At 38.1% G+C, this 25,468-nt stretch overlaps 1 protein-coding gene across 4 annotated transcripts in view; it reads left to right on the top strand.

Moving 5' to 3' along the window:
• npas2 (neuronal PAS domain protein 2) overlaps window positions 1-25,432 on the top strand; it is a 66,481-nt gene extending 41,049 nt beyond the window's left edge. For 2 of the 4 annotated variants that reach the window (XM_039658938.2, XM_089130454.1), the window contains exons 5-22: window positions 764-855; window positions 1,999-2,088; window positions 4,364-4,487; window positions 5,027-5,140; window positions 6,235-6,353; window positions 6,471-6,553; window positions 7,650-7,756; window positions 7,979-8,126; window positions 10,110-10,191; window positions 11,747-11,873; window positions 11,964-12,067; window positions 13,320-13,391; window positions 13,762-13,920; window positions 14,903-15,067; window positions 15,149-15,339; window positions 20,142-20,237; window positions 20,944-21,154; window positions 21,280-25,432. In XM_039658938.2, the coding sequence (XP_039514872.2) occupies window positions 764-855; window positions 1,999-2,088; window positions 4,364-4,487; window positions 5,027-5,140; window positions 6,235-6,353; window positions 6,471-6,553; window positions 7,650-7,756; window positions 7,979-8,126; window positions 10,110-10,191; window positions 11,747-11,873; window positions 11,964-12,067; window positions 13,320-13,391; window positions 13,762-13,920; window positions 14,903-15,067; window positions 15,149-15,339; window positions 20,142-20,237; window positions 20,944-21,154; window positions 21,280-21,480 (2,285 nt within the window). In that variant the 3' untranslated portion in view covers window positions 21,481-25,432. The remainder of the gene's footprint in view (window positions 1-763; window positions 856-1,998; window positions 2,089-4,363; window positions 4,488-5,026; window positions 5,141-6,234; window positions 6,354-6,470; window positions 6,554-7,649; window positions 7,757-7,978; window positions 8,127-10,109; window positions 10,192-11,746; window positions 11,874-11,963; window positions 12,068-13,319; window positions 13,392-13,761; window positions 13,921-14,902; window positions 15,068-15,148; window positions 15,340-20,141; window positions 20,238-20,943; window positions 21,155-21,279) is intronic. The other 2 variants (XM_039658939.2, XM_089130455.1) reach the window with 2 other exon arrangements.
• The last annotated feature ends 36 nt before the right edge of the window (window positions 25,433-25,468 follow it).

Raw genomic sequence — 25,468 nt, 5'->3', positions numbered from 1 at the left:
ATTTAGCTGTCCCTCACTGCATGAACAATGTTAGCCAGTCTTCACCTCTAAGTGAAGCTGCACCTCGCACAAAAACATGAAGTAAATCATGATTTTGTTCCTCCTATTAGTGTATGGAAGGAACATATGTGTGGCTGCGTGGAGTTCTGGTGTAAAAAAAAAAATCCTTAAGACATTCAACTAAACTTTTTCCAGAGAGGTAAACCTCAGAGTCACAGATGTTTGTTGGTGATGTTGGGATTTGGTTGGATTTGTTTTGAATCTCTCCACCTCACACCATATTATCATTGCCACAATTGATTTAAAACATTGACTCTCTAATGCCATGATTTACGCACATTTGCAGAGTATTAATTTTGGACCCTGGTTTGAAGAACAGAATACTTTTTACTTTATTTTTGCATTTGGTGGGTGGAGCAAACCACTGCAAGCTCCTGTGGGTGTCACTACCAACACCTTGGAGTGCCAGGAGCTGCTCTGTGATGGGCCCAGTTCCATTTCCTGTCTGAATCCAGGGCACAGCTGTCAGGCCGTCGGCACAACGTTTACTGGCAGCAGATTTCACTGCTCCTCTAAACAGTTCAAGTGCCATTACCAACTTCCCCCAATCGCAGACTTCCTCACTGCCTGATTTAAATTTCTTACGATTTTTATCCATTCCGTCCAAACTTGTTAGTTCACACATTCCCTTTCTCAGAATTCCATAAACATGTACTTACAGCATTCCTAAAAAAAATTCTTCTTGCTGTTTGATGTTTTCCAGAGATCACTGCTCAAACAGAGTCTTGTGAGGTCCGACAGGACTGGAAGCCTTCTTTCCTTAGCAATGAGGAATTCACCCAGTTAATGTTGGAGGTAAAGCATCATATCTGCCTCATTCACCTTCCGTTTTTCTGTAGTCTTGACTTCAGCTGTATTTCTTAAAGGGATACTCTTCTTTTTTTGTGAAATAGGCTCATTTTACCTCTCTCCCAGAGTTAAACAGTTGAGTTATACTGTTTTCAAATGCATTCAGCCGATTTTCTGATATTTAGAAGAATGTCAGTAAACAGACAGTTTCTGGTCTCATTGACTTCCATAGCAGGAAAAAAATATACAATGGAAGTCAATGAGACCAGGAACTGTCTGTTTACTGATATTCTTCTAAATATCAAAAATTGGCTGAATACATTTGAAAACGGTAAAACCCAACTGTTTAACTCTGGGGGAGTTGTAAAATGAGCCTATTTCCACAAAAAAAAGTGGAGTATCCCTTTAAGCCCCATGCTGTCAACGCATCATGTATTTTGCGAGACTATGAGATGCCTTACAGCACTGCTTCAGGCTCAACTATGTTGCCTCCTTGAAAACACATTTTACAAATAAAGGAAAATGTTTAACTTCAATCATGTACAGTAGCAGAAATACATGAATATACAGAGTCAGTCTGAACTGCGCAAAGCATTCCCAGAGCCAGAAAACCGGATGTTGCGCTTTGTATGGGGCGTTTTTGAATTCTCCACAGAGTTTCCTGCATTAAGGAAACATTCACACATGAACAGTTCCTTTTAACATGCTCAGGCTCTTGTCAGTTCCCAGTCTTAGATATTCCAACATACAAGAACAGTGAATCATGCATTTAAAAGCAGTGACAAGTGAAGTTGGGGAATCTTCTGTTTATTTCTTGTTGAAAACAATTAAAAAATATTGTGCAACTTCAAGAGCCTGATAGGAAGCATTCTGCATCTACAAACGATTTTCTTAACCAGTGTTCTCAGCTTTGAGGAATGAATTTCTAGATGAATAAATTGCACATTCATTTGATTCGAATCTGTTATTTTGTGTGGGGACAAGACCAATATTCAAAGTTCAGCTCAGTCATTCACTGAATGATGACTCAATGCTGACAGAATTTGTACTTTCAGATGAACTATTTCTTAAATAACAGATGGACAACTGTCATCAGTATATTATGAGAGTTTCTGCTGATTCAGAATGTATTTTTTTGTGTGATTGCAGGCTTTGGATGGTTTCCTAATAGCTCTTACCACAGATGGGAACATAATATATGTATCTGACAGTGTCTCGTCTCTCATTGGCCATCTGCCGGTAAGTGATGGGGTGGGGTCCAGTGGGATTTAAAGAGAATTTGATTTGGATGAACTCATACCTCTGAGAATAAAACCCTGTTTTATTTTAACTAGTCAGGCAAACTCATGCTATTTTGATATGTTATGTATCTAAATATAGTTAAGATAGCCCACACACAGCAGGTTTTCTTTAAGCTGTTGACAACAGTCCTTAGGAAATGCTGGAGATTTTTATTAGACATTCAGAACTGTATTTGTACAGTATCTGAAAATCATGAAATGTCAAGTGCTTTGGCTTATTTCCAGTCAAGTGGTTTAACTTATTACAGAAAAAAAACATTCCATAAACCTGAATCAATGTACTGTACCTCTCTTCTTAACTCTGCAAATGTGTCAAAATCCATTCAGACTGTGATCACATGCTGCCAGTCTAATGGGATTTGCTTCCAAACTTGACTGTTAGCTCGGTTCCTGCTGTGTGTGGGTCACAAATGCGGTTTGATAATAGTGATGATGATTAGTTCCATCACTGTCAAAGCCATAACCTTTGACCTTAAGCAGAGAGGTGGGCTTAGCAGACTCTTGTTATTTAGGAATCAAACAAGCTGACCTCAGGTGGCACTATGGACATATTTATGGATCTACACAGATTGTGCTAATACTCTTATGATTTTGTTGAGATGGTGCCAGTTCCTGTTACAACAGAATGCTGGCTCAAGCAAAAAGGAGGCTTTAGTATTATTCATATATTATTATTGTATTTGTTATTATTTTTAATTTAGTTTTTTTTGTAATTGTATGTGCTTTAATTAGCTTTTCTTTTATATTTATGTATAGCTTGAAGTTATTTTTATTTGAGTTTTAATTTAAGTAATTAAGCATGCTCTTAAATCTATTTATTTCAATTAGTTGCCTGGGCAACATTTTCAATTTTTTATTTTTACTTTTTTTAAATGGGAAACACGGGAAAGCTCACCCGGCCCAGACGTGGAAAGGATTGACAGATTCTGGCTCTTTCTCGATTCTGTGGGTGGTGTCGCATGGCCTTTCTTAGTTGGTGGAGCCGATAATGAACGAGATTCCGGCATGCTAACTAGTTACGCGGCCCCGAGCGAGCGGTCAGCGTCCGACTTCTTAGAGGGACAAGTGGCGGTTAGCCACGCAAGATAGAGCAATAACATGTCTGTGATGCCCTTAGAAGACCAGGGCTGCACACGTGCCACAATGGGCGGATCAGTGTGTGCCTACCCTGCGCCGAGCCGCCGAGAGGTGCGGGTAACCCGCTGAACCCCGCTCGTGATCGGGATTGGGGATTGAAAAACTGTTTGCCATAATTTAGGAATTCCATGTGAGCGCGGGTCATAAGCTTGCGTTGATTAAGTCCATGTCCTTTGTACACACCATACGTCGCTACTACTGATTGGGTGGTTTAGTGAGGTCCTTGGATTGGCCCGCGGCTGCCGGAGCTCCTCACTGGGTTTTAGATGATCGTCGAGAAGACGATCAAACTTCACCGTCTAGAGATAGAAGTCATAACTTGACCATCTAGAGATATTAAACGTAGTAACAAGGCATTGTTACGACTTTTACTATGTCTAGATGGTCAAGTTTCATGATCTTCTCGACGCTCCACCAGAACCCAGCTAGGAGCTCCGGTGGGGCCAATCCAAGGACCTCACTATACCACCCAATCAGTAGTAGCGACGGGTATTACATGAAAAATTGACGTTTTTCATCTAATATATGATTTATTCCAACTTTTGAATTACCAAAAATGTTTTTTAAATAGGTTTAGGGACAGATTTACTTACAACTCGCCCAGTACAAACCGTCTTTTGGCAAGAAAAATAGAAGTATTTTTTAAAATAAGTATTTTTTATAATTAAATTTAATCACTCAGGTTTTCACTAGTCAATTTACTGGTATTTGCACCATTATTTAACGCCCAAAAAGCATCCGGCTACGTCTGTGTTCTTTAATTTCCACTCCCATCTGCGCTTTTTTGGAATTGCACCCTCATGCTAATTTGCCCTGTTTAGTAAATCTGGCCCTCAGTATTAGTTACCAATAAGAACACTGCCACAAGCTGATGATGCTGTAGGACCTATCTTTTGATTTTCATGGATAGCAAATTATTATTACAATTAATAGTGATGAATAATTATTCAAAATGAAATTTCTTGTGAAATCATGTCATACTTAAGTGCTTAGTGTTGTGGGAAATGTAGTGCATTGTGTAGCACTGATGGAAGCGAGCTGGGAGTGACGTTGCTATGGATACTGCTGTGTCTCAGTCAGATATGGTGGACCAGAACATTTTGAACTTCCTGCCAGAGCGAGAGCACGGAGAGGTGTACAAACTTCTGTCATCGCACATGCTCTTGGCGGAGCCTTCTGCTGTGGACCTACTCAACAGCAGTGAGTGTATACACACACAAACCATCACACACCTGAAAACACAGAAGCAGTATGTTGTGAGAGCGTGCCGTCTTATTGCCTGGATGTATTGTGCTCTATGATTACACTCAAGGCTAATTATAGAGGCTCTGCGTGTGCAGTGTAACACAGATTATCTGTTACAACACCCTGATAATCCCACATACAGCTCTGACCCCAATCCCTGAGAGAGCGACACACAGACACATAGTGAGAGATACTGGTAGAAAAAACAGTCACTGTTGACTTTTTGATCTCATTCGATCACCATAACCGCCTTTGTTACACTGGTCAGTGGTCACAGTCCCTTGTGAACAAAACAGACACACACTCACACACTGTTGTATGGTCTGTCAGGTCATTGTACTCTATTTTAGGATAATCATCAAAGTCACACTCAGGCCACAGTCATAATAGAACATTAACCTCAACCTTGTGGGTTTGTCTGGTAAACTGAATTGCTGTTACATCAGCTGCTAACAGTCTCTTTCCTCTCCCTGTGCACACTTTCTTTCTTTCAGGCGAGACGCACGTCGAGTTCTGCTGTCATTTAGCGAGGGGGAATGTTAACCCAAAAGAACCGCCCACATATGAATATGTCAAATTTGTTGGAGATTTCAAATTTCATAGTAACGGTGGGTTTTATTTATTTTTTACATCTCCCAGAGCTACATGCAACACAAACATAGACACTAATAATTGATGAATATAAATGGATATTGTTGTATTTCTGTGTATTGCTTATTTTGAGAAGTCAACTTTAGCTGTGTTAGTAAACAATTAGAGTACGAATGCATTTGTGTTTTCTCCTGTGTATTTGGTTGTTGAAGAGATTTAATTAGGATGATGATTTGCCTATGTTGGAACTATTTGTCTGTCTTATGAGGTCACATTCTACTGAAAGGGAATGTGGAAATGTGAAGAAGAGAAGAAAACATTTAAGCCACAACCAGAACAATGCTAGTCCTCTCTGTAAACATTTTAAACTTTCTTTTTTTTTAAGGCAAAGTTTTAAGTACAATATTATAACCACCACTTAAATATATGTATATGTGTGTGTGTAATTTTACATTGAAATATAATAATAAATTATTATCATTTTATTTTAAAAAATATACAATATTCATATATATGTATATATATATATATATATATATATATAAAAAATATAAAAAAAATTATATATATATATATATATATATATATATATAAATAAATATATATATATATATATATATATATATAATTTTTTTTTTGATTTTTTTTTTTTTTTTTTTTTTTAAGAATCCAGATTTGTATTCATCACATTCACACCTGTGGCCGGTTGCATAAACTGCTTAGTCTTACAAGTTAGTCATCTCATTTTTCTTCAAGATTGGTCTTTTTAAATGTCAGTTACATAAAAAGGTAGAATGGTCTAATTTAAATCTGAAAGGTAAGACTGATTACCCTTATCTAATTGCCAGTTGGTCAGACTAGTTCTTAAAGCATAGGCTTAACATGGTGGCTATGGTCATGCAACTGTGTATAAATTATTAATAATAATACAAAATAGTAATAAAATACGTATAAAAAAATACATTTTGAATGAATTCACTGCCATTCACTAGAAGTTGTTGTAATATAAATAAAATATACCTTAAGTGGTGCCAAGTTTAATGCTTAATCTCTGAAATCTGGTCATTGTGGGTGTTTTTTTAACAGAACATGATGTTTTTCTGTGTTGCAGTGCCTCTGTCTACATGTAACGGTTATGAGCTGGCGTTCCCACGCACACTGCAGTCTTCATTAGAGGAGCAGATCTGTCTTATAGCCACAGTGAGACTCGTGACCCCTCAGTTTCTGAAGGTAACAGTGCACAAAATCACACATGCACAAAATCAATATTACACACTACTTGCATTCATCCTTATGTCAAAGGAAGGACAGACTTAGTGTGTGTGTGTGTGTGTGTGTGTGTTATAGGATATGTGCAACATGGAAGATGTGTGTGATGAATTCACATCAAGACACAGCTTGGAATGGAAATTTCTCTTCTTAGATCACAGGTGAGTCAAATGCCGCTCAATTATGCAAACGACTCTGATGTTGTGGTTCTGCATGGTCTGTTGTACTGCACTCCATTAGGTCCGTTTCGTAGGTTCATTCGTGACTCTTTCTGATTGTCATTTGCTTAATTCATTCATCAGTCTCTGACCCACTTACATCTGCTAATTCAGACTTTCCGCTGTCCCACGCACGGCTGCGAGGGCCAGGGATGTCATCAGATATTGCGTGTGCTTGAATCTATTCTGACACTCCCATTTTAATGTGATGTTTTTATTCAGCTGTGGCCATTCATAAATTTCAGGATAGAGATTATTTACTCAGGAGGCTTTTCTGACCCCCAGAGAGTTACATAACCGTGTGTGAGTGAGTACTGGATGTCCTGTTCCCCACAGAGCTATAATTGGACATTCGAGCTGTCTCGTCAAACTCTCTCTTTAAACGGGAAGTGTGGAATTTTAGCATCAACAAAAATAATGTTTGTTTTCAAACAGGTTTCCTTAATACTCACTGCATTTTCTGTTGGTCAGTCATGCAGATAGTGCTGCCTGCTTGCACAATTGGTTGAGCCAGTGTTGCTGTGGTCCAAATTGTCAAACACAGTGTTTTGAGACATCGGGGAATTTATAAAACGTATAACACACACACAACTGTTTTACATTTTGATAATAATGGAAGATTTTTCTTGTGAACCAAATCAGCATAAGACTGGAGTCATGAAGCAGCTTTGTCATCACAGGAATAAATGTAATTTCAAAATATATAAAAATAGAAAACAGTTCAATGAAATTGTAATAAATTTCACAATATAACGGTTTTACTTTAATTCTGATAAACTTTTTTTTTTTTTCACCGTTAAGCTTACATAGACCCAGGCAAGCTATGGACACCAAGCTCTTGCTTATTTCAGTGGTTTCCATGGCGATGAGTGTTTGCAGGCTCATCTGAGCCCCCATGTTTCATTCCTTTAGTCTCAAGGGGAAATGCTGAGCCATTTTTAATGGGTCTGAAAGGACATAAGATTTGAGTTTGTGTTTTGTAAATTGGGCCAATGCTTGGAATTAGCAGATAGTATGTACTGAACGTGTGTGTTCGCAGGGCCTCTCCTATCATCGGGTACCTACCGTTTGAGGTTTTGGGGACCTCGGGTTACGACTACTACCATGTGGACGACCTGGAGCTGATTGCTCAGTGTCATAAACAATGTGAGTGTTATCTCAAAGTCTCTTTCTCTCTCGCGCTCGCTCTCTTGTAAAACTAGGTCAGTGTACTGGCTTGGAAAGTGCTGTTTGTGTGAATCACAGAGAAGCTGAAAACTTGAGGAGCTTTCCCACCAGGCAAGATGAAAGGCCTTGTAAGAAGCTCTCAAATCTTTTTTAGAGACTATTGATCTTGAGAGCTTGTGTGCATGGATGTGTGTGTTGCAGTGATGCAATTTGGGAAAGGAAAATCCTGCTACTATCGGTTCCTGACTAAAGGGCAGCAGTGGATCTGGCTACAGACACACTATTACATAACATACCACCAGTGGAACTCCAAACCAGAGTTTATCGTCTGTACACACAACGTGGTCAGGTAAAACACACAACCATTCATATGAAAAAAAAAAAAAAAAAATCATACATGTATATTGGAAAGCAAAGCATTATTTATTGACTTCTCATCACCTTAAAGGGTTAGTTCACCCAAAACTTAAAATTCTGTCAGTATTTACTCACCCTCATGTTGTTCCAAACTTCTATGTGTTTATTTGTTCTGCTGAACACAAAGGAAGATCTTAATCCCCCTTAAACTATGGTATTCAATGGGGATTGAGATCTGTTTGATTAAAACATTCTTCCAAATATCTTCCTTTGTGTTCAGCAGAACAAATAAACGCATAGAGGTTTGAAACAACTTGAGGGTGCATAAACGATGAAAAAATGTTCATTTTTGGGTGAACTATCCCTTTAAGAAACCAAATAGCTTGTTTCGGCTTGATTATATTCTATTTTTAAATATTTTTTGGATATATCATTGCATGTAATTCATTGAAATTTGTTGTTCTTTGTTATTTTAATGTTTGTCGGAATTGTAGTTTTTATATGCTTGTGTCACAGAGAATTTCGTAGTGTCTCTGTTACAATGACAATAAAGAAGTCTAAGGGTCCTTTCACACCTACCTTGTTTGGTCCGGACTTTCGGTCTTTTCAGATTGGTCCGAATCAAAATTACAGGTGTGAAACCTCCCTCGGACCACGGTCCGGACCAAACAGATGAAATTTGGTCTCACGAAAAGAGGTAGTCTCGGTCCGGATCAAACTGATCAAAGGTTTGGTTCATTTCCCCTCGAAAACGAGATGTTACATCTCAAGGGGCTATCCTTCGAATAAACTTCAAATTTAAATTTCTAGTGTGTCACGTAAAGTTCTTTAGTGCGCTTGCATAATTGTAGTGTAAAACCAACCAAAACTTTCTGAAAGTATAAAATGTATCAAAACGTGAACTTTGGTTCAGACCTTGGTGCAGACTTTCAGGTGTGAAAACACCCTAAATCACACACTGGAAAGTATATGTGTATAAACAAAAACACTACATAACACAAGCATGTTGAAGCATTTTAAAAATGTTTAGGATTAATAATATTTGTAACATGGATATCTGTGTTCAAATATCAGTTCATAACTTAAAAAAGTATCCAAGTAGTTAATATGGTATTCAGCTCAATTAATTGAGTCTGTTTTACAATGTATATCTTTTAGCCTCAGTTTCCATCTAGTGGTCAGTTTGTGTTACTACAGATTTGACCTTTAAAATTTGCCCTATTCTCAGAAATGCACCACATTACATTACAGTGGTTCTCAACCAGGGGCCCAGGGCACACTTGGTGGCATCAGGAAACTTCCAAGGGGTCCTCAAGATGACTTAAAATGAAAAATAAATAAATAAATGAAAAAAGCAACTACAAATCAAGTTATTTATTTTTGTCTTTTAAGAACCAGTATTCCTACAGTCTTGGAAATCCTGGATATATGAGGAAGACTCCCGATCCTGCAAATTGATTATTAATTAAACTAATTTAAAATCCATAAAATCTTAGAACAATATCTTTCTAAAGAATACACATTTTCTAGTAATGACAAGTTCTAGAATATTTTATTAGGTATAAATTGTAAGTATATTTTATTTATATTAAAAAAATCCTTATTTTGAATCTTTATCCAGTAAATCACAAACATCTGAAAAAGGGGCCCTCAAAAATTGTTGTGGTCAATGGGGAGTGATGACGCAGCGCAATGTGACACAGCAAATTCCCGACAGTAAACTGAAGCCCTGTTCTATTTCTGACATACTTCAAGCGCTCACGCTACGTCTTACCATAGCATCTTACACAAAGATAAATGGATTTGCAACGATCACTTTGTCGCGTCCACCGTTGACAGCCTCAAGCTGTTGTGGCGCAGGTGGTGACACTGTTGGAGTCAAAAAAGTTGAGAACCACTGGTCTAAGGCTTTTCACAGTGGATGTACAATTTGAAAGAATGAAAAGTAAAAACAAAACACTTTGTCTTTCTAAAGTTATGCTGAAGTCCGAGCGGAGAGAAGGAGAGAGTTTGGGTTGGAAGAAAGCTCATCTGATATGGCCACATCCTCAGTCAAGGTACTACACACACACACACACGCACAATTCAATTCAAATTTATTTGTATACCGCTCTTCACAATACATATTGTTTCAAAGCAGCTTTACAGAACGTGCATTTCAGAAATGTACATAGAAAAAATACAGTTAGTTAATCATGTATTAATTTAGGGCAGGTGTAGGCAAGTTCGGTCCTAGAGAGCTTAGCTCCAACACTTAAAAAAAACCTCTCCTGCAAATAGCTGTAGTAATCCTGAAGACATTGATTAGCTTGTTCGTGTGTGTTTGATTAGGGTTGCAACTAAATTTAGCAGGACAGCAGCTCTCTAGGACTGAACTTGCCTATCCCTGATTTAGGTCATAACATATCGCCAGCGTCGAGTCATCTCTTGGGCATCTGAAGTCTCCGTGAGAGGCTGGATACAAACTGGAGCTGATGAACGCTATTTAACTCGGGACTAGTGTCCCGAGATAACAGCTGAAAAGCAGTTGGGAAATAATTATCACAGCTGCTGTTTATATAATATTAATGCATTCGATCTGATTCAACATTAGTATAAAATGTAAGCATTATGTGAATGCTTGGCCAAAGAGAGGCGGCTTTAATCTACTTTAAAACCAGAATAGTGAGTCAGAGCCTCGAACAATATCAGGAAGGCTATTCCAGAGTTTAGGAGCTAAATGTGAGAACGCCCTCCCTCCTTTAGTGGACTTGGATATCCAAGGAATGACCAGAAGCCTCGAATTTAGTGAAGTAAAGAACGCAATACACAGGTGCTAAACCATTTAGGGCTTTATAGGTCAGTAGTAATACTTTGTAATTATTACAGAACTTAATAGTTAACCAGTGTAGAGATGATAAAATTGGTGTTATATGATCACATTTTCTGAATGAGTAAGAACTCCAGCAGCTGCATTTTGCACTAACTGTAGCTTGTTTATTGAGCATGTAGGACAACCAGATAATAAAGCATTACAGTAGTCTAATCTCGAGGTCATGAATGCATGAACTAACTTTTCTGCATCAGAAACAGATAGCATGTTATGTAGCTTAGCAATGTTTCTAAGGTGGAAAAAGGCTGTTTTTGTAACATATGAAATATGATTTTCGAAAGGCAAGTTGCGGCCTTGTAGAACACCCAGGTCTTTTACTGTAGTGGATAAAGTATCAGGACATCTTTCTAAATGAAAGTTGTATTGAAAGGGGTTTTGTGGGTAGTTTTTTGGACTAATAAGTAATACCTCCGTTTTATCTGAATTTAATAGCAGGAAATTACACGTCATCCAGCATTTTATATCTTTAAGACACAGTCAATTTAGATGAGTGTTTTCATCTGGTCGTGATGAAATATATACAGTAATTCCATGTTTATTACCAAGTGGCAGCATGTATATTGAGAAAAGCAGAGGGCCTAACACCGATCCTTGTGGCACTCCATAGTCTACTGACGTTATTTTTCCCCATTTACGTTACGTTTACATAACGGTCTGATAAGTACGACGCATACACAGCTTTATTGTGTTCATTCCCATTTGTTTGTGAATAGTTATTCAAATGAGTTTTGTCTGTGTAGGGGCAGGATGTGTTTTTGGACATTTGTCCTCCTTTGAAAAAAACACGGGACAGAAACAACAGCGCTCGATCAGTGTCATCACAAAGCTCGAGAAAATCATCACACACAGCACTGTCCGACTCTGCGTGTAAGTACAAACACGCACTTCTGCCCTTGAGGTGTACATGTGCATGAGAGCGTCATGTGAATGTAAGCCTGTGTGTGTCTGTGTCCATAGCAAACTCATCGGTGAGGTACACAGAAGCATGCACGTCATCACGGCAGTCTGCTTCCATTGCTCCTGAGAAGAGCTCCAGCAAAATGCCACATAGTGGATCGAAGGTACAAACATGCACCTCATCATCATCTTCATTATCATCATTTATGTGCCGTGATCTGGTGGGGATCTGCAGTGATCTCTTTAGGACACAAGTACCAATGGTTCAAGGACCCTATAAGAACTGCTCCGTTTATTTATTGTTTGATTTTTTTTTTTTATATATCTGCTTGGCTGAGTCTCAGCAACAGTTTAAAATTTCAGAAATCAACAGGTTCTCTGACATATAGACTAACTTTCATTTAAAGTCTGTAAAAACACTAGTAATTTAATAAGCCATTGTCAAAATGAATTGTCCATTTTTTATACTGTACATTTGTAATGTTGTGATTTAATACACATTTATTTTAGTTTTTGTGTTTTATTTTTAATTAACTCAACAGACAGGTGTTTGCAGATAGAATTCAACAGGTGAGGGTGTGCATATTAGACGGGCAGATGGATGATGCCCTTAAATCTGTATCATAAGGTCATTAGTTTGTCTCTTCAGATGTTTAATAACACATAAAAATCCCCACCGATATCTAGGTGAGTTATGAAGGACTCAAGACATGAGAAAAGCAGAATTCATCCAAGTGACCAATTGTAGCAAAAATGTAACCATTAAACAATACACTTTACTAAATATTGTTAAACTACATACTGCAGCTCATACTCTGAAATGTATTGTAACACTACTCTTGGCCGTACAAATAGTAATAGTTAACAGTACAATTTTGCAACATTCTTTCAAAAATCCACTCTAAAACATGCATAAACATCATAATATATATAAATAACTAGCGACTCCCTAAAACCACTTTGAATACTTTTATTGCTCTGTACACTACTGTTTAAAAGTGAAGGGGTGGTAATATATTTTTAACAGTTTAGAAAAGTCTCTTTTACTCATCATTCATTTAAACTAAACACAATAAAACTGTACTGTTATTAAATGTTATTACAATTTACATGTTTCTTTTAAAAGCCATATTGTCAGCATCATTACTCCAGTCTTCAGTGTCACATGATCCTTCAGAAATCATTTCAAATATTTTGATTCGTTGCTCAAGAAACATTTCTTGTTGTTATTAATGAATTTTATTCAGAATTCCTTGATGAATAGAAAGGAAACAAACTGTTTATTTGAAATCTAAATCTTACGTAAACATTTTTGATCAAAAATCTTACTGACCCCTACTTTTTTGTACAGTATTGTATTTGTTGTTATCACCACTCAGTGTGTATCTGAATGCTTTATGTGTCTGTTTGTTTTAGACCCTGATTCAGAGGCAGGGCTCCTCGGAGGCCACATCACTCTCCCCCTCCTGCAATCAGCAATCCAACATGGTCAGTATCCTCTCTCTTTCCCCTCTATTCCTTTCTCTCTTCTGTCTTTCCCTCCATGTTTAAGTATAGCTACAGAATAGAACGATTGTCAACATTTTACCAACGACTGTGTAACGGTGCCAAATCTAGATCTTTGTTCCCTGCAGAAATTTTATTTGTCAGAAATTCAGAACTGAACTAATTTGTTCTAAAATAGCTTTTCAAAATGTTATGGAATAATGTAGTCGGTTAAGTCTTAATTCGGCTTAGTGGAAACTACAGCTGGTTTTCAGAGAAGTTCACAGTTTTGAAAAGGTGGAAAAGGGTTTATATGTTGAGCTCTCGAGTCTTTTTGTGTGTTCTCAATGTTCTGTGTGCATGTGGGTTGCAGACACAATCTCTGTATGGATTCCAGCAGCCTCAGTTAGGCGTCATGCATCAGCTGAAAGAGCAGCTAGAGGAGCGGACACGCATCCTACAGGCCGACATCAAGACACAACAACAAGAGCTGCACGACATTAAAGAGAAACTACAGCTCGCCAACCTACAGGTGCGCACACATTATCATAAACTCGCAGTATTATATTTATTTGTGCAAATTTGGGTCAGATAAAATACATCAAATATTGAAAATGTGATGTAAAAAGAGGAAGAAATACACTACTGATTTTTTGGTTCTATTAGTTAACGTTAGTTAATGCATTAACTAAAATTGAATAACAACGAACAATTCATTTGTTACAGTATTAATCTTTGTTAATGTTAGTTAATAACAGCTGGTCATTGTTAGTTCATGTAAGCTCAGTTCCATTTAATAATATTAACAGGTAAAACTTTTGTATTAGCGTATTAGTAAATGTTGAAATGAACATGAACTAAGATTAATAGATGCTTTAGAATTATTTTCCCTTGTTAACTAAAGTAGTTTACTAATGTTAACAAACAGAACTTTATTGTAAAGTTTTACAGATTTGTTCTATTTTTGAAAGTAAAAGTACTATTGTGAAATATTGTTAAAATAATTATATTGTTATATAATAAGTGCTCTCTATTTTAATATATTGTGAAATGTAATTTATTTCTGAGGTGGTAAGGTTGTATTTTCAGCATCATTCCTCCAGTCTTCAGTGTCACGTGATCCTTCAGAAATCATTCTAATATGTTGATTTGGTGCTCAAGAAATATTTCTTATTATCAATGGTGAAAACAGTTGTGCTGCTTAATATTTTTGTGGCAACTGAAATTTTTTTTAGGATTCTTTTATAAATAGAAAGTTCAGAAAAACTTTTTAACTTCAAAAGAAGTTACTTCATCAGTTTAATGCATCCTGAATGAATGAATTAATTTATTTTTCTTTTTTTAATTGCTGACCACAAACATTTGAATAGTAGATATATACGATATTCCTTCTTTGTAGAAAAAATGCTACTGTATTCAGAGATGAAGTTATTGTATTGGAAGTCTTGCTTTATTTATTATTAGAACTAAAGTGGTCTGATTCTGAATGGTGTGTTTGGATCGCTGTCTTGCAGATGTTTCTCCAGCAGCCGATACAGGGAGAGTTTGCCGGTTCTGGTTCAGAGTCGCAGGGTCCAGACAGGCCAGCCCAACAAAACACACACCCCAAACCTCAACACTGTGCTTCACATTCATCACACACACAGCTCAGAGAACAGCCCAGTAGCTCATCTGCTCAGGTACACTTCACACAACACACACACATCGACATTACTCCCTCACAGACAGACTAACACACACTTGTGTTTATGTGTGTTTAGGGGCAGCAGAGACTGGTTCAGACTGGACACATGCAGGCCGTCAGTGTTCCAATGCACACACACACCAGTCTCACCACACCCTTTTACAGCAACCCAATGATGTTCTCCCCCAACCACGGACACAGAGCCCAACAAGACACACACTGCCAAAGAAACACACACACCGACTACAGCCAGGATGGACAGCTACGGTAAAAACACACCTTGACACACAGAAAACAGTCATTTGAGTCATTATTTTCATTTGAAAAAAACGTCTGTTTATGTGTCTGTTCAGACAGACATGAACAATCACATGCGGTCAATGGAATTTTTTTTTTTTTTTTTTTAAAGAGTTTAATTTGTTTTCTATTTGTTTTCCGCAAATAAAACTGTAATTGGCTGCTGTTACATAACTACAACTTTTGGTGCTCTGCTCGCATACATATTTCACATATAAGGGACAGTGAATAGCAGAAAAAGAACCTGGAACTCTTGCACTTTCATTCAACCCGTCTGCCATTGTTTATGCGTTGGTCTGAACAGACAAATTGTACGTGAAAATGACCAAATGTTTGTTCAAACATTGGAGTTGCTTCTTGTCTTTTATAATAATCCAGATGTAATGCCTCTCAATTCAAATGGATCAAATTAGGCCAGACATTTATATTCTGGAAATTATGTTCTAGAGATCAGAAGAAAAACCTTTAGGCTAAAACATTATCTCTGGTTGAAAATGCAGTTTTTTAAGGGGTTATGACATGAATTTAAAAAAAAAATATTTTAATATGTTCCTTGAGGTTCACTTATTAAATTTTGCACAATATATATATATATATATATATATATATATATATGTTGGAAATTATTATTATATATGCTGGATCCTTCTGACCCTCTTTCTGTAATGATCCGTTTTAAAAGGCGGCTCCTTTAAGACTTGACTGTAAACGGCCACTTTGGCTAAATGCCCACTCAATATTGCACTTGAGTAAGTGTTTTGAAAACATTATCCATTTAAAACCGTCATTTACACTTTATGAAATCATTGCAATGCAGCTGCTGTCATCCACTTGTTCCCGACGCTGGTATCCTGCTAATAGTCCAGGCAAAATAGCCCATTTTGGAGCAAAAAATAGAACTAATTGTAAAATAATTTTTTTCAGCATAGATCATTTCTATGAGGTGTCCAGAACAACATACTAAAAGTCCTAAGAAATCCTAGTTGAGGAAATATGTTTAATTCTCATCAATCCGAGATGTGTGCCAGTAAGGCCAGACAACAATACACCCCAATGGGGCTATTTTTTTCCTCTGCTCCTATCAAAATAAAACTTTATACAATGAAAGTACCCATGAAAAGTAACAAATTTTGTATTACAAGTTTCTTTGAAAATGAATTTTATTATGCAAATGAGCTATACACTAATCGAATATGCCCAAAATACACCCAAATAGGCTTAATTTTTTTCCTTTACTCCTACCACAATAAAACTTTACACAATAAAAGTCTACAAGAAAAGTAAAACATTTTGTATTAGACGTTTCTTTGAAAATGAATTTGAATATGCAAATGAGCAATTTACTAATCGAATATGCCCAAAATACACCCTAATGGGCTTATTTTTTTCCCTTTACTCCTATAAAACTCACAATTAAACCTCACAGAACAATGACAGTGAAAGTATACATGAAAAGTAACCTTTTTGTTTTACAAGTTATCTTGTAAAACAAAAATGTATGTAGTTAGCAGAGCCGGACAGTATCAGAGGACATTTACTTTAGTACAGTACTTAAGTACAATTTTGAGGGATCTGTACTTTACTCGAGGATCATTTTTTGGGGAGTACTCTTGACTTTACTCAAGTACAATTGAGAGGGAAATATTGTACTATTTACTCCACTACATTTCTACCCAAAACCGTGAGCACCCATTACTACTTCTAAAAAAAAATGAAAATAAGAAAAATCTCGGAAACCCTCAATTTGTTGTTTCCCTCTCAAACGTGATTGGATTGTGCAAGCGCCTAGGCTGGGTTTCCCCATGCTGTCTTGCCACAGCACGATTTTATTCACGCTGCTAGGCAGCCTGGACACCATGAACAAAATTTCCGCCTGAGCTACGGAACCAATCACAGAACGGGGAGGGAGCGGCAAGACGATGATGATGTCTATGCAACACCGCAGCAGTTTGTGTATCTCTATGGATCCATCTTGGCAGTGGACGCGACGTTACCTTTTGATACAGTCTTTGTGTATACATACATACTGTAAAACTTAAAATAATAGCCTGGGCTCTTATTTTCCCAAATCATCGAACTGCACCGGCTTGTATTTGAGACAGGCGTCTATATGGAACCGGCCTTTATAATTTAGTGTTGAGATGTTGTTCAATGAGTCTATAATCTCTAAAAATCTCCAAATGCTCCACCTGAAACTGCGATCTTCCAACCTTTTAGTATCGTGTCAATTGATTTGATTATGCGCGAAGGAGAGAGAGCAAGACAGCGCTCGTGTTGTTTGAAGACGTGCGAGTGCGCGCGTGTGTCCGGTGCACTCTCTCTGCTCCTTATGTGTCCTATCAAGTGCAGCAGTTTCTATTCTACATTACTCACCGATCATGGCGGGACAAAAATTTGCTTTGGCAGACGCCAAAAAGCGGACGATCTGACGGTTTTAGAAGATTAACAACCCGAAACTAAAAAACAGACCTGGCCTCTATTTGAGACCGGCTTTTATTTACCCAAACCTGCAGCCACACTAGGCGTGTAAAAGAGACAGACTATTTGGGACTCGCTATTATTTGAAATTTACTTTAAATCTCCTAAATCTCTGACCCATTGTCTTTTTCCTCGTCTAATTTTCTGCCGTTCTACATACGTCATCTGGTATCATTGAACCGATTGGCTATGAGCTACGTACAGACGCATTTGATAGACATTCGTAGCACCCAATAATACGGCTCCGGGCATTCATAAACCACCCCTCAAACACGAGAAAATGAACATGTGGTTTCTAGACAATGTTTCATTCTCAATGAGACGTGGTCTGATATCAGCAATTACCTTCAGCTTTCCGCCAAAGTCAACTCCATGGTCAGATTTAGATAAGAGACCAAACCATGGACGAAACAATGGATGGAGACGCAGCCGGCCCATCCCGGGAATGTGCCGACCCGTGGCCCCACCTATATTCTGAATAGTGACTGAAAAGTCACCCCGAACTCATCTCCAGAGGAACCTCAAACTCTCCCTCCAACGTCAACATCTGCAAAGTTCCAGTCTTCGGGTCTTTAAACAAATGATGGAGTGGAAAGGGGGAAGTGAACGTACGGACCCAAAAGACAGGGGGGTGGCATGTTTTGGATGGGGGAGTTTTGCCAATAATGACCGATCAGCCTGCGGCACCACCAGAAATACTAGATGTAGTCCACTGTAGTTGCAAGAAAGACTGTGGCACAAAGAGAAGAACATGCAAAAAACATGGACTCCCTTGCACTGCCATTTGCAGGGAATGTCGTGGTACTAGCTGCACAAACTCACAGTTGCCTTATCTATCAGATGAATATGAGGGGAAGAACTAAGCAAAGAACAAACCGGGAACTGATTTGGGTATGCCAGAACCAAGAGCCACAGAGAAGGGGTCGAGGATAAAATAAAATGAGAGAAAACAAAAATTAAAAAACACCCAACCCTCCCCTGAGGCTTGTGTCCCTCTGTGACCCTGAAGACTATACCGGCGGGGGTTATACACTTGGCAGGTACTACCAAGCCAGGCAGTTTTCAGGTTAGAGGCCAGTCTAAAAGCAGCATTGCCATCACCCATTGGCAGTAGGATGATTGGATGAAGATTGGGCCGATTTGTCATACATATGAAGGGTGTTTCTGCCTATGCAAATTATGACATATTCAATAAGTGTAGAGCTCATGTGCATATTCAAATTAATTTCAAAAGAAACTTGTAATACAAAATAAGTTACTTTTCCTGTATACTTTTACTTTGTAAAGTTTTATTGTGGTAGGAATAAAGCAAAAAAAATTAAGCCCATTTGGGTGTATTTTGGGCATATTCGATTAGTGTATAGCTCATTTGCATAATAAAATTCATTTTCAAAGAAACTTCTAATACAAAATGTTTTACTTTTCTTGTAGACTTTCATTGTGTAAAGTTTTATTGTGGTAGGAGTAAAGGAAAAAATTAAGCCTATTTGGGTGTATTTGGGGCATATTCGATTAGTGTATAGCTCATTTGCATAATAAAATTCATTTTCAAAGAAACTTGTAATACAAAATTTGTTACTTTTCATGGGTACTTTCATTGTATAAAGTTTTATTTTGATAGGAGCAGAGGAAAAAAATAGCCCCATTGGGGTGTATTGTTGTCTGGCCTTACTGGCACACATCTCGGATTGATGAGAATTAAACATATTTCCTCAACTAGGATTTCTTAGGACTTTTAGTATGTTGTTCTGGACACCTCATAGAAATGATCTATGCTGAAAAAAATTCTTTTACAATTAGTCTGTCGTAAAACGCTACTTTGCCTGGACTATAAAGTCTCAACAGAAATGAACAAATGAGCTGTTTAAAAAAGAGGACACGTCATATATTTCTTTACGTTCCACTTTACTCTTCCATTTGTCCTCTTGTCGACAAACTCACGTGGGTGGAGCACATCAGAAACTGAACGTGCATCCATATACTATATCCAGCATAGAGGGCATCAGTGCTTTTGATGCGACACACATGAAGAAACTTGATTTTTCGTGTCATGAGCCCTTTAAAGATAATTAATTAACATTATTTATCTGTTTCTTAATAAATAATAGATTCTAGTAGATCCATGATACAGTAGTAACAATCTAATTTAGTGATGACTGTAAAGGTGACAACAGAACGAGAGGTGATTCCTCGAGAGTTTTCTTGATTGGCTGATTTTGATCACAAAATGTGTGATTGTAACAAGACCTGATCTGATCTGATCAGTAATATAATACAGGGTGTTTTCGGATTAGCAGGATGCTGCTAAACCAGCCAATGCAGACGCTTGTATCAGACAGCAATGGGGGGGCTCAGTCTTCCCAGTGCAGCTCAACTATTCAACATACCAAGTGTGTTTGGGATTGATGGCCCCATTCAAAATGAAATAAGTCATATGGCGCTTTTCCACTACACAGTACCAGCTCGGCTCGCCTTTGTTTGGTTTTCCACTCTGTAAAAGTTGTATCTGTACCTGCTTTCGGGTACTTTTTTTTGTACCACCTCCGGCAAGGTTCTGACTCGCAAGCTAGGGTGATACTAAAATGTCTCGTGAAAACAATGCCGACTGCTGATTGGTCAGAGAGAATCGGCACCATTCACTGCGTCATCATTACACGCGCCAGTTTCCAGAATAACCCCGCTATTTTTTAAATAGTTTGGCCAGAGATATTTGCTAAACTTACTACTGTTATTATGGCATCTTGGAAGAATACGCCATGGTCAGACAAGGAGGTGCAGACTTTTGTTTGGTGGACGAAGAGAGGATCTTGCGAGAGATTGATAGGGCAATGAGGAACGAAAGGCGTCGCTATGACGACCGAGTACTATTTGTGGCGGTGCTGTCTGCAATAGAAAACAGAAAGAAAAGCGAGCTGAGTCGAGCCAAATCGAGTCGAGCTGGTACTGGTAATGGAAAAGCGCCAATAGGCCGGTTGTTGGGCTGAATTTGAAAGAACATACTAGTATACAGTACTACATTTAACTATTTCTGCTAGAATAGACATAGTATGGGGAGTATACTAGTCTTAATTCACCAATATTGTTTGTGTGTTACAGATATCCTCTGGACCAGCAGATGATGGCTCCTTCCTTCCCCATGCAGCAGGTGAATTGTAACGCTGTCCTTGTCCCGTCCCCCGTCTTCACCTCACCAATCATGATCCCCCATAATAGTTTCATCACCCATCAGGCCACACCTACCTACACGCCTCACCAGGTGGCTGCCCAGCACGGCTTACCTCTACAGCAACCTCAGCAGTTCTTTCAGGTAGACAAACACAATTTTGATTAATTGTGATTCAGATTTACATTTCTGTATCATATCATCTTTAACTCATGTTTTGTGATTTATAAACATTCTGGTAACATTCGGTCTCTTTTTCTCTCTTGAAGATGCAGCCTCAGGGTCTGATTCACAGCACTCCCACTCAGGCCTTATTCCACACCCCTGGCATTCCACAGCAAAGCATTGTGGGATACGTACAGCCACAACAGCAGCAGCAACAGCAGCAACAACAACAACAGCAGCAACAGCAGCATCATCACTCCCAGTCCAGCAACCTGTCAGACTACAGAAACATGCTCCACCGGTAGCCCCGCCCCCTGGGAGAAGACAAGAGGTTGCCAGGAAAGCTCGTTGAGCATTTAGCTCTGAAAGGCATGATGGGAAGGGACTCTCTCTCGGCTCAGAGGAAGGCTCGGTCCCGAGCCAAACCAAATCGAGAAAGCCAAAGTCCCTTAAAGTTCCCATGACAGCAAATGATGGTGATAACGCCACGAGGCCCAAGGGCTCTGCCTGGCCCGGACTGCAAGCAGAGGATGCTGGGATATGTAGGAGGAGCCCACATGGGGCGTGACCCATCTGTTATTCGTGGAGACGGGTCACAGAGCAGTCGAGCAGATGCTCCGATTGATAGAAAAAGGACAGAAAGACGGAAGGGTTTTGGCACTGTAATGTTACAGCCCGTTGACTTCATCTGGACTTTTATAACATACAAACAAGACAAAATCAAGTAATGCCTTGACAGAGCTTAAACTCAATCTAGAGTCCGCTGAGTTTGCCGTCACATGTTCAGTTCTCAAACGCATACTAAAATACTAGCTAAAAGAGAAATGGCCCCACCAAAAAGAAGGAAAATACATGGTCATGAATGAACTGCTTTCCACACATCATATTTCATATGTGTATGCTGGTGATAGGAGCTGAGCACAATTCAGTGAAGACCCAAACATTTCAAAAATGCATTTATTTGACTGCCTGTTATCATGTGCAGAGCAAGTTCAGTCCCCTCCTGTTGTAAAATTAATGCTAACGTAAGAAACTTGAATCACGTTGTATATTTCAAATATTTAAGAACAATTTAAACGTTCAGACAAGGGCAACATTTTCCTACTGTTGAGTTCAACTCAATCCAAAAAAAAAAAATTCTGGATCCACTTTACTGTACATATAATTCATTCACATAACGTGTTCTGGATGGTCATATTTCAGGCTAGCATCTAGACATAACTCCTCGAGAGAAGCATGTTTGCTGATCACACGGTTCTTTGATTTCTCAGATGTTAATGTGGTCTGCATGTCCACACTGCATACTGTAACTCCAATGATTTGATGTCAATATAAACAGATGAGCTAATATTTAGTTTCAGTATTACACAGGGATGAAGCTCTGTCTAATTTATGCTTCGTAGACGATGGACTTTGTGCGGAAGTGCAGCAGTTTAACTGTGATGAACAAATATAGATAAAATAAGACAATGATTGAAGACAATCATAATTGTCAGGCCTAATTGTCAGAAATGGAAATGTTCTCATCTGCCTGTGTTTAACAAATATTAGTATAAAAAATGCACTTAGTTTCTTTCTCTCTCTTTTTATTTATTTTTTATGATTTTCGGGGAGATGGTGTAGACCAGAGGTACCCAAACAACGAAAATTCAAACTTGATTGAGGGCCGAAAGTAAAAGTTGCACTTTATCTTTAATTTGTGTTTAACCTTGGTTCCCCTCATTTGGGATTTCATAATATCAAAACATAACACTGTACTCTGCAGTATTATTTTTTGTAATTATGTTTTTCTTACGTTTTAAACACCAGCTTACATTTCAAAAAAATTAACAACAAACTCAAAACAAAAAGAAACTAATTGAACACATTGAATGAATCCACAAATAAATTATGTTTAATAATATATCAATTATGATCCGCGAAAATTAAAACGCTATATAATGCATGCCAGGCCAGTAGTTGGCGATGTCTCTTTGTAAAGAAGCACTACACACTTGTAGACTGAACACTATAGTTGAAAGCAATCCTCCTTCTGACATGCTTCTCATTGTAGATGTACTTCACACTATTGTTCTCAATCAGATGGTGCACAGACTGCATGTGTTTCCAAAAAGCTCGTAAGGGTTGCGTTAAAGACTCATTGATGCATATACTGTAAGTTTTTGAGAGAAATGAAAAGAATTGTGCTAATATGCTATCTAGAATACCGGCATATGTCTACTTAAATGGCATGTTTTTTTCCTAGGCTATATTTTCCCCCTCACGACAAGTCAAAGGTCATCAAGGGCCAACTTTGGTTTGGGCATCTCTGGTGTAGACACATGAATGTTGTGAACACACAAAATCTGACAATCGGAAAATCTCAATCCGTTTCTTTTGTGCGGAGACTTCAAGCTGTGCTTTCCTCTGTCCTGTCACACGCTGCACATTAAAGACTGGTGCTGATTATTTAAAAAAAAAATTGAAACTAAGAAAATTCCATTCAAGAAAGTCCAAGATCGTGTGTCCTTCTGCCTGTTGTTAGATGTGAATCGAAAAAACAAGAATGTGTGTAATTTATACTTATGATTTAGTTTTTTAGTCAGATATATTTTCTTGTATTAGCCAGAAACACTTCAATGTGCTGTTTGAATGAAAACAGTAAAAGTATTTTTGTATGCAAAGATCCTCAACATTCCTTCAGTCATGTAGAAATGTGATACTCCCTCACGCTCTCTTCACGCTCGTGTAGCTTGTTAAATTTTAGCTCAAGTCAATCAGATCAAACTACATTCAAAAGAAGCACTTCAGAGATTTATACTTTTCCAAGAGATCATTTACGGCCATCTGAACCATTACTAAATGTTTTTCAAGGGTTTGTGTAGAGTCTGAATTGCGTGACTTGTTCATCTCAGTGCTTTGTTCTGCCTTCCTGGAGTGGCACTAGAAAAGACAAGGACGGTGTTTGGCGTGTTTGTGTTTCAGATGCTAGCTAGCACAAAGTATGACGTGTCAGGGTTTTTCTGCATCAGTGCCTCCCATTTCTCATCATCTGCTGCTCTGAGATTATCTTTCGGTCTCACAAATGCTCTTTTTGTCTGTAGGCGTGAGAGAAATACACTTTGAGTCAGATTTAACTAATTTTGGAACAATTGTAGCTGGTCTAAACTAGATTAGCTGGTCCAAGCTGATAGAACCATACAAGACCATCAACAAACCAGATAGTAACCAATTAAAATTGGATTTTGGAGGAGCTAGAAACCAGTTTTGAAATGGATTTTACCAGGAGTACTGATCAATAAATCCGAATTTGGTTGCGATTTAAGCCAATCTGATTCAGTCTTCATGTGACGCCAGTTTAAAATGTGTGCACCATCCCCTGAACAAAACCAGCTGCTTCGCCCTTCGTTTAATGCACGTTTGTGGTCATTTCATGATTTTTTTTTGTCAGCCAGGCTCAAACATTAAGTCTCAAATGTTTATTGAGGTTGCTTTGCGGACGTTCATGTTTTTGCGGTGTCGTTTGCACATGCAGATTTAGTTCATTGATTGGGTTGTGAATGGTAGACGATATCTGTTCTGGCTCTCTCATCTTCTTTCTCTTTTCCTCGTGTGAATCTATGCTCTGGATGTGGAGACTGCACTTTATTTAATTTTCCCTTCTTTATGTCTTTTGCTTTTTGCTCTCTCTTTGTCTCTGGCCTGGATTTCTCCCCAAAAGTGTCTGCTCTGATGAGGTTTTAGGCCTCATGGATTTGTGCGAGTGTGTGTTATGTGTGCGTTGTGAGTGTGTTACCGGGACATTTGACTTCAGGTGACATAACTCTTGTTGTGGGTGCGAGAGCGTCAATGCATTTATATTCTACCAGGTGTGGAGATGAGATGAAAACGACACCTGGTATAAACAGCCATCTCTGCTGATACTCTGCAGAAAATACATGGAAGATATTGTAATATAAGACATAAAAAGGTTTAGAAAAAAATATAGTTGTTTATTTTATAAGATGTTAAATAGATTGAAATAAATTTCTATACAGTGTATGATTTGAAAGTAAAACAGAGGTATTTTGTAACAGATTATTGAAGTGTCTTACTTTAGGGGAAGTAAAGCTTTGTTTGTCAGTTCAGCGAGTTGATGTTGCACAGTCAATGATGTATGGCTTGTTTTTTCCCCCCTTTTATTCTTCTGTGTACATATACCATCACAACAAGCTTTAACATATTGTTAATATTGTTTTAAAAGAAATTAATAATAAAAAAGTTTACATTCTGAAACAGTTTGGATGTTATAGTGACTTTCATTATTTTGAATCC

The sequence above is a fragment of the Pimephales promelas genome, chromosome 4, assembly GCF_988280905.1.
Source record: "Pimephales promelas chromosome 4, fPimPro1.hap1.1, whole genome shotgun sequence".
Taxonomy (NCBI): Eukaryota; Metazoa; Chordata; class Actinopteri; order Cypriniformes; family Leuciscidae; genus Pimephales; species Pimephales promelas.
This window is presented reverse-complemented; position numbering and strand designations above follow the sequence as displayed.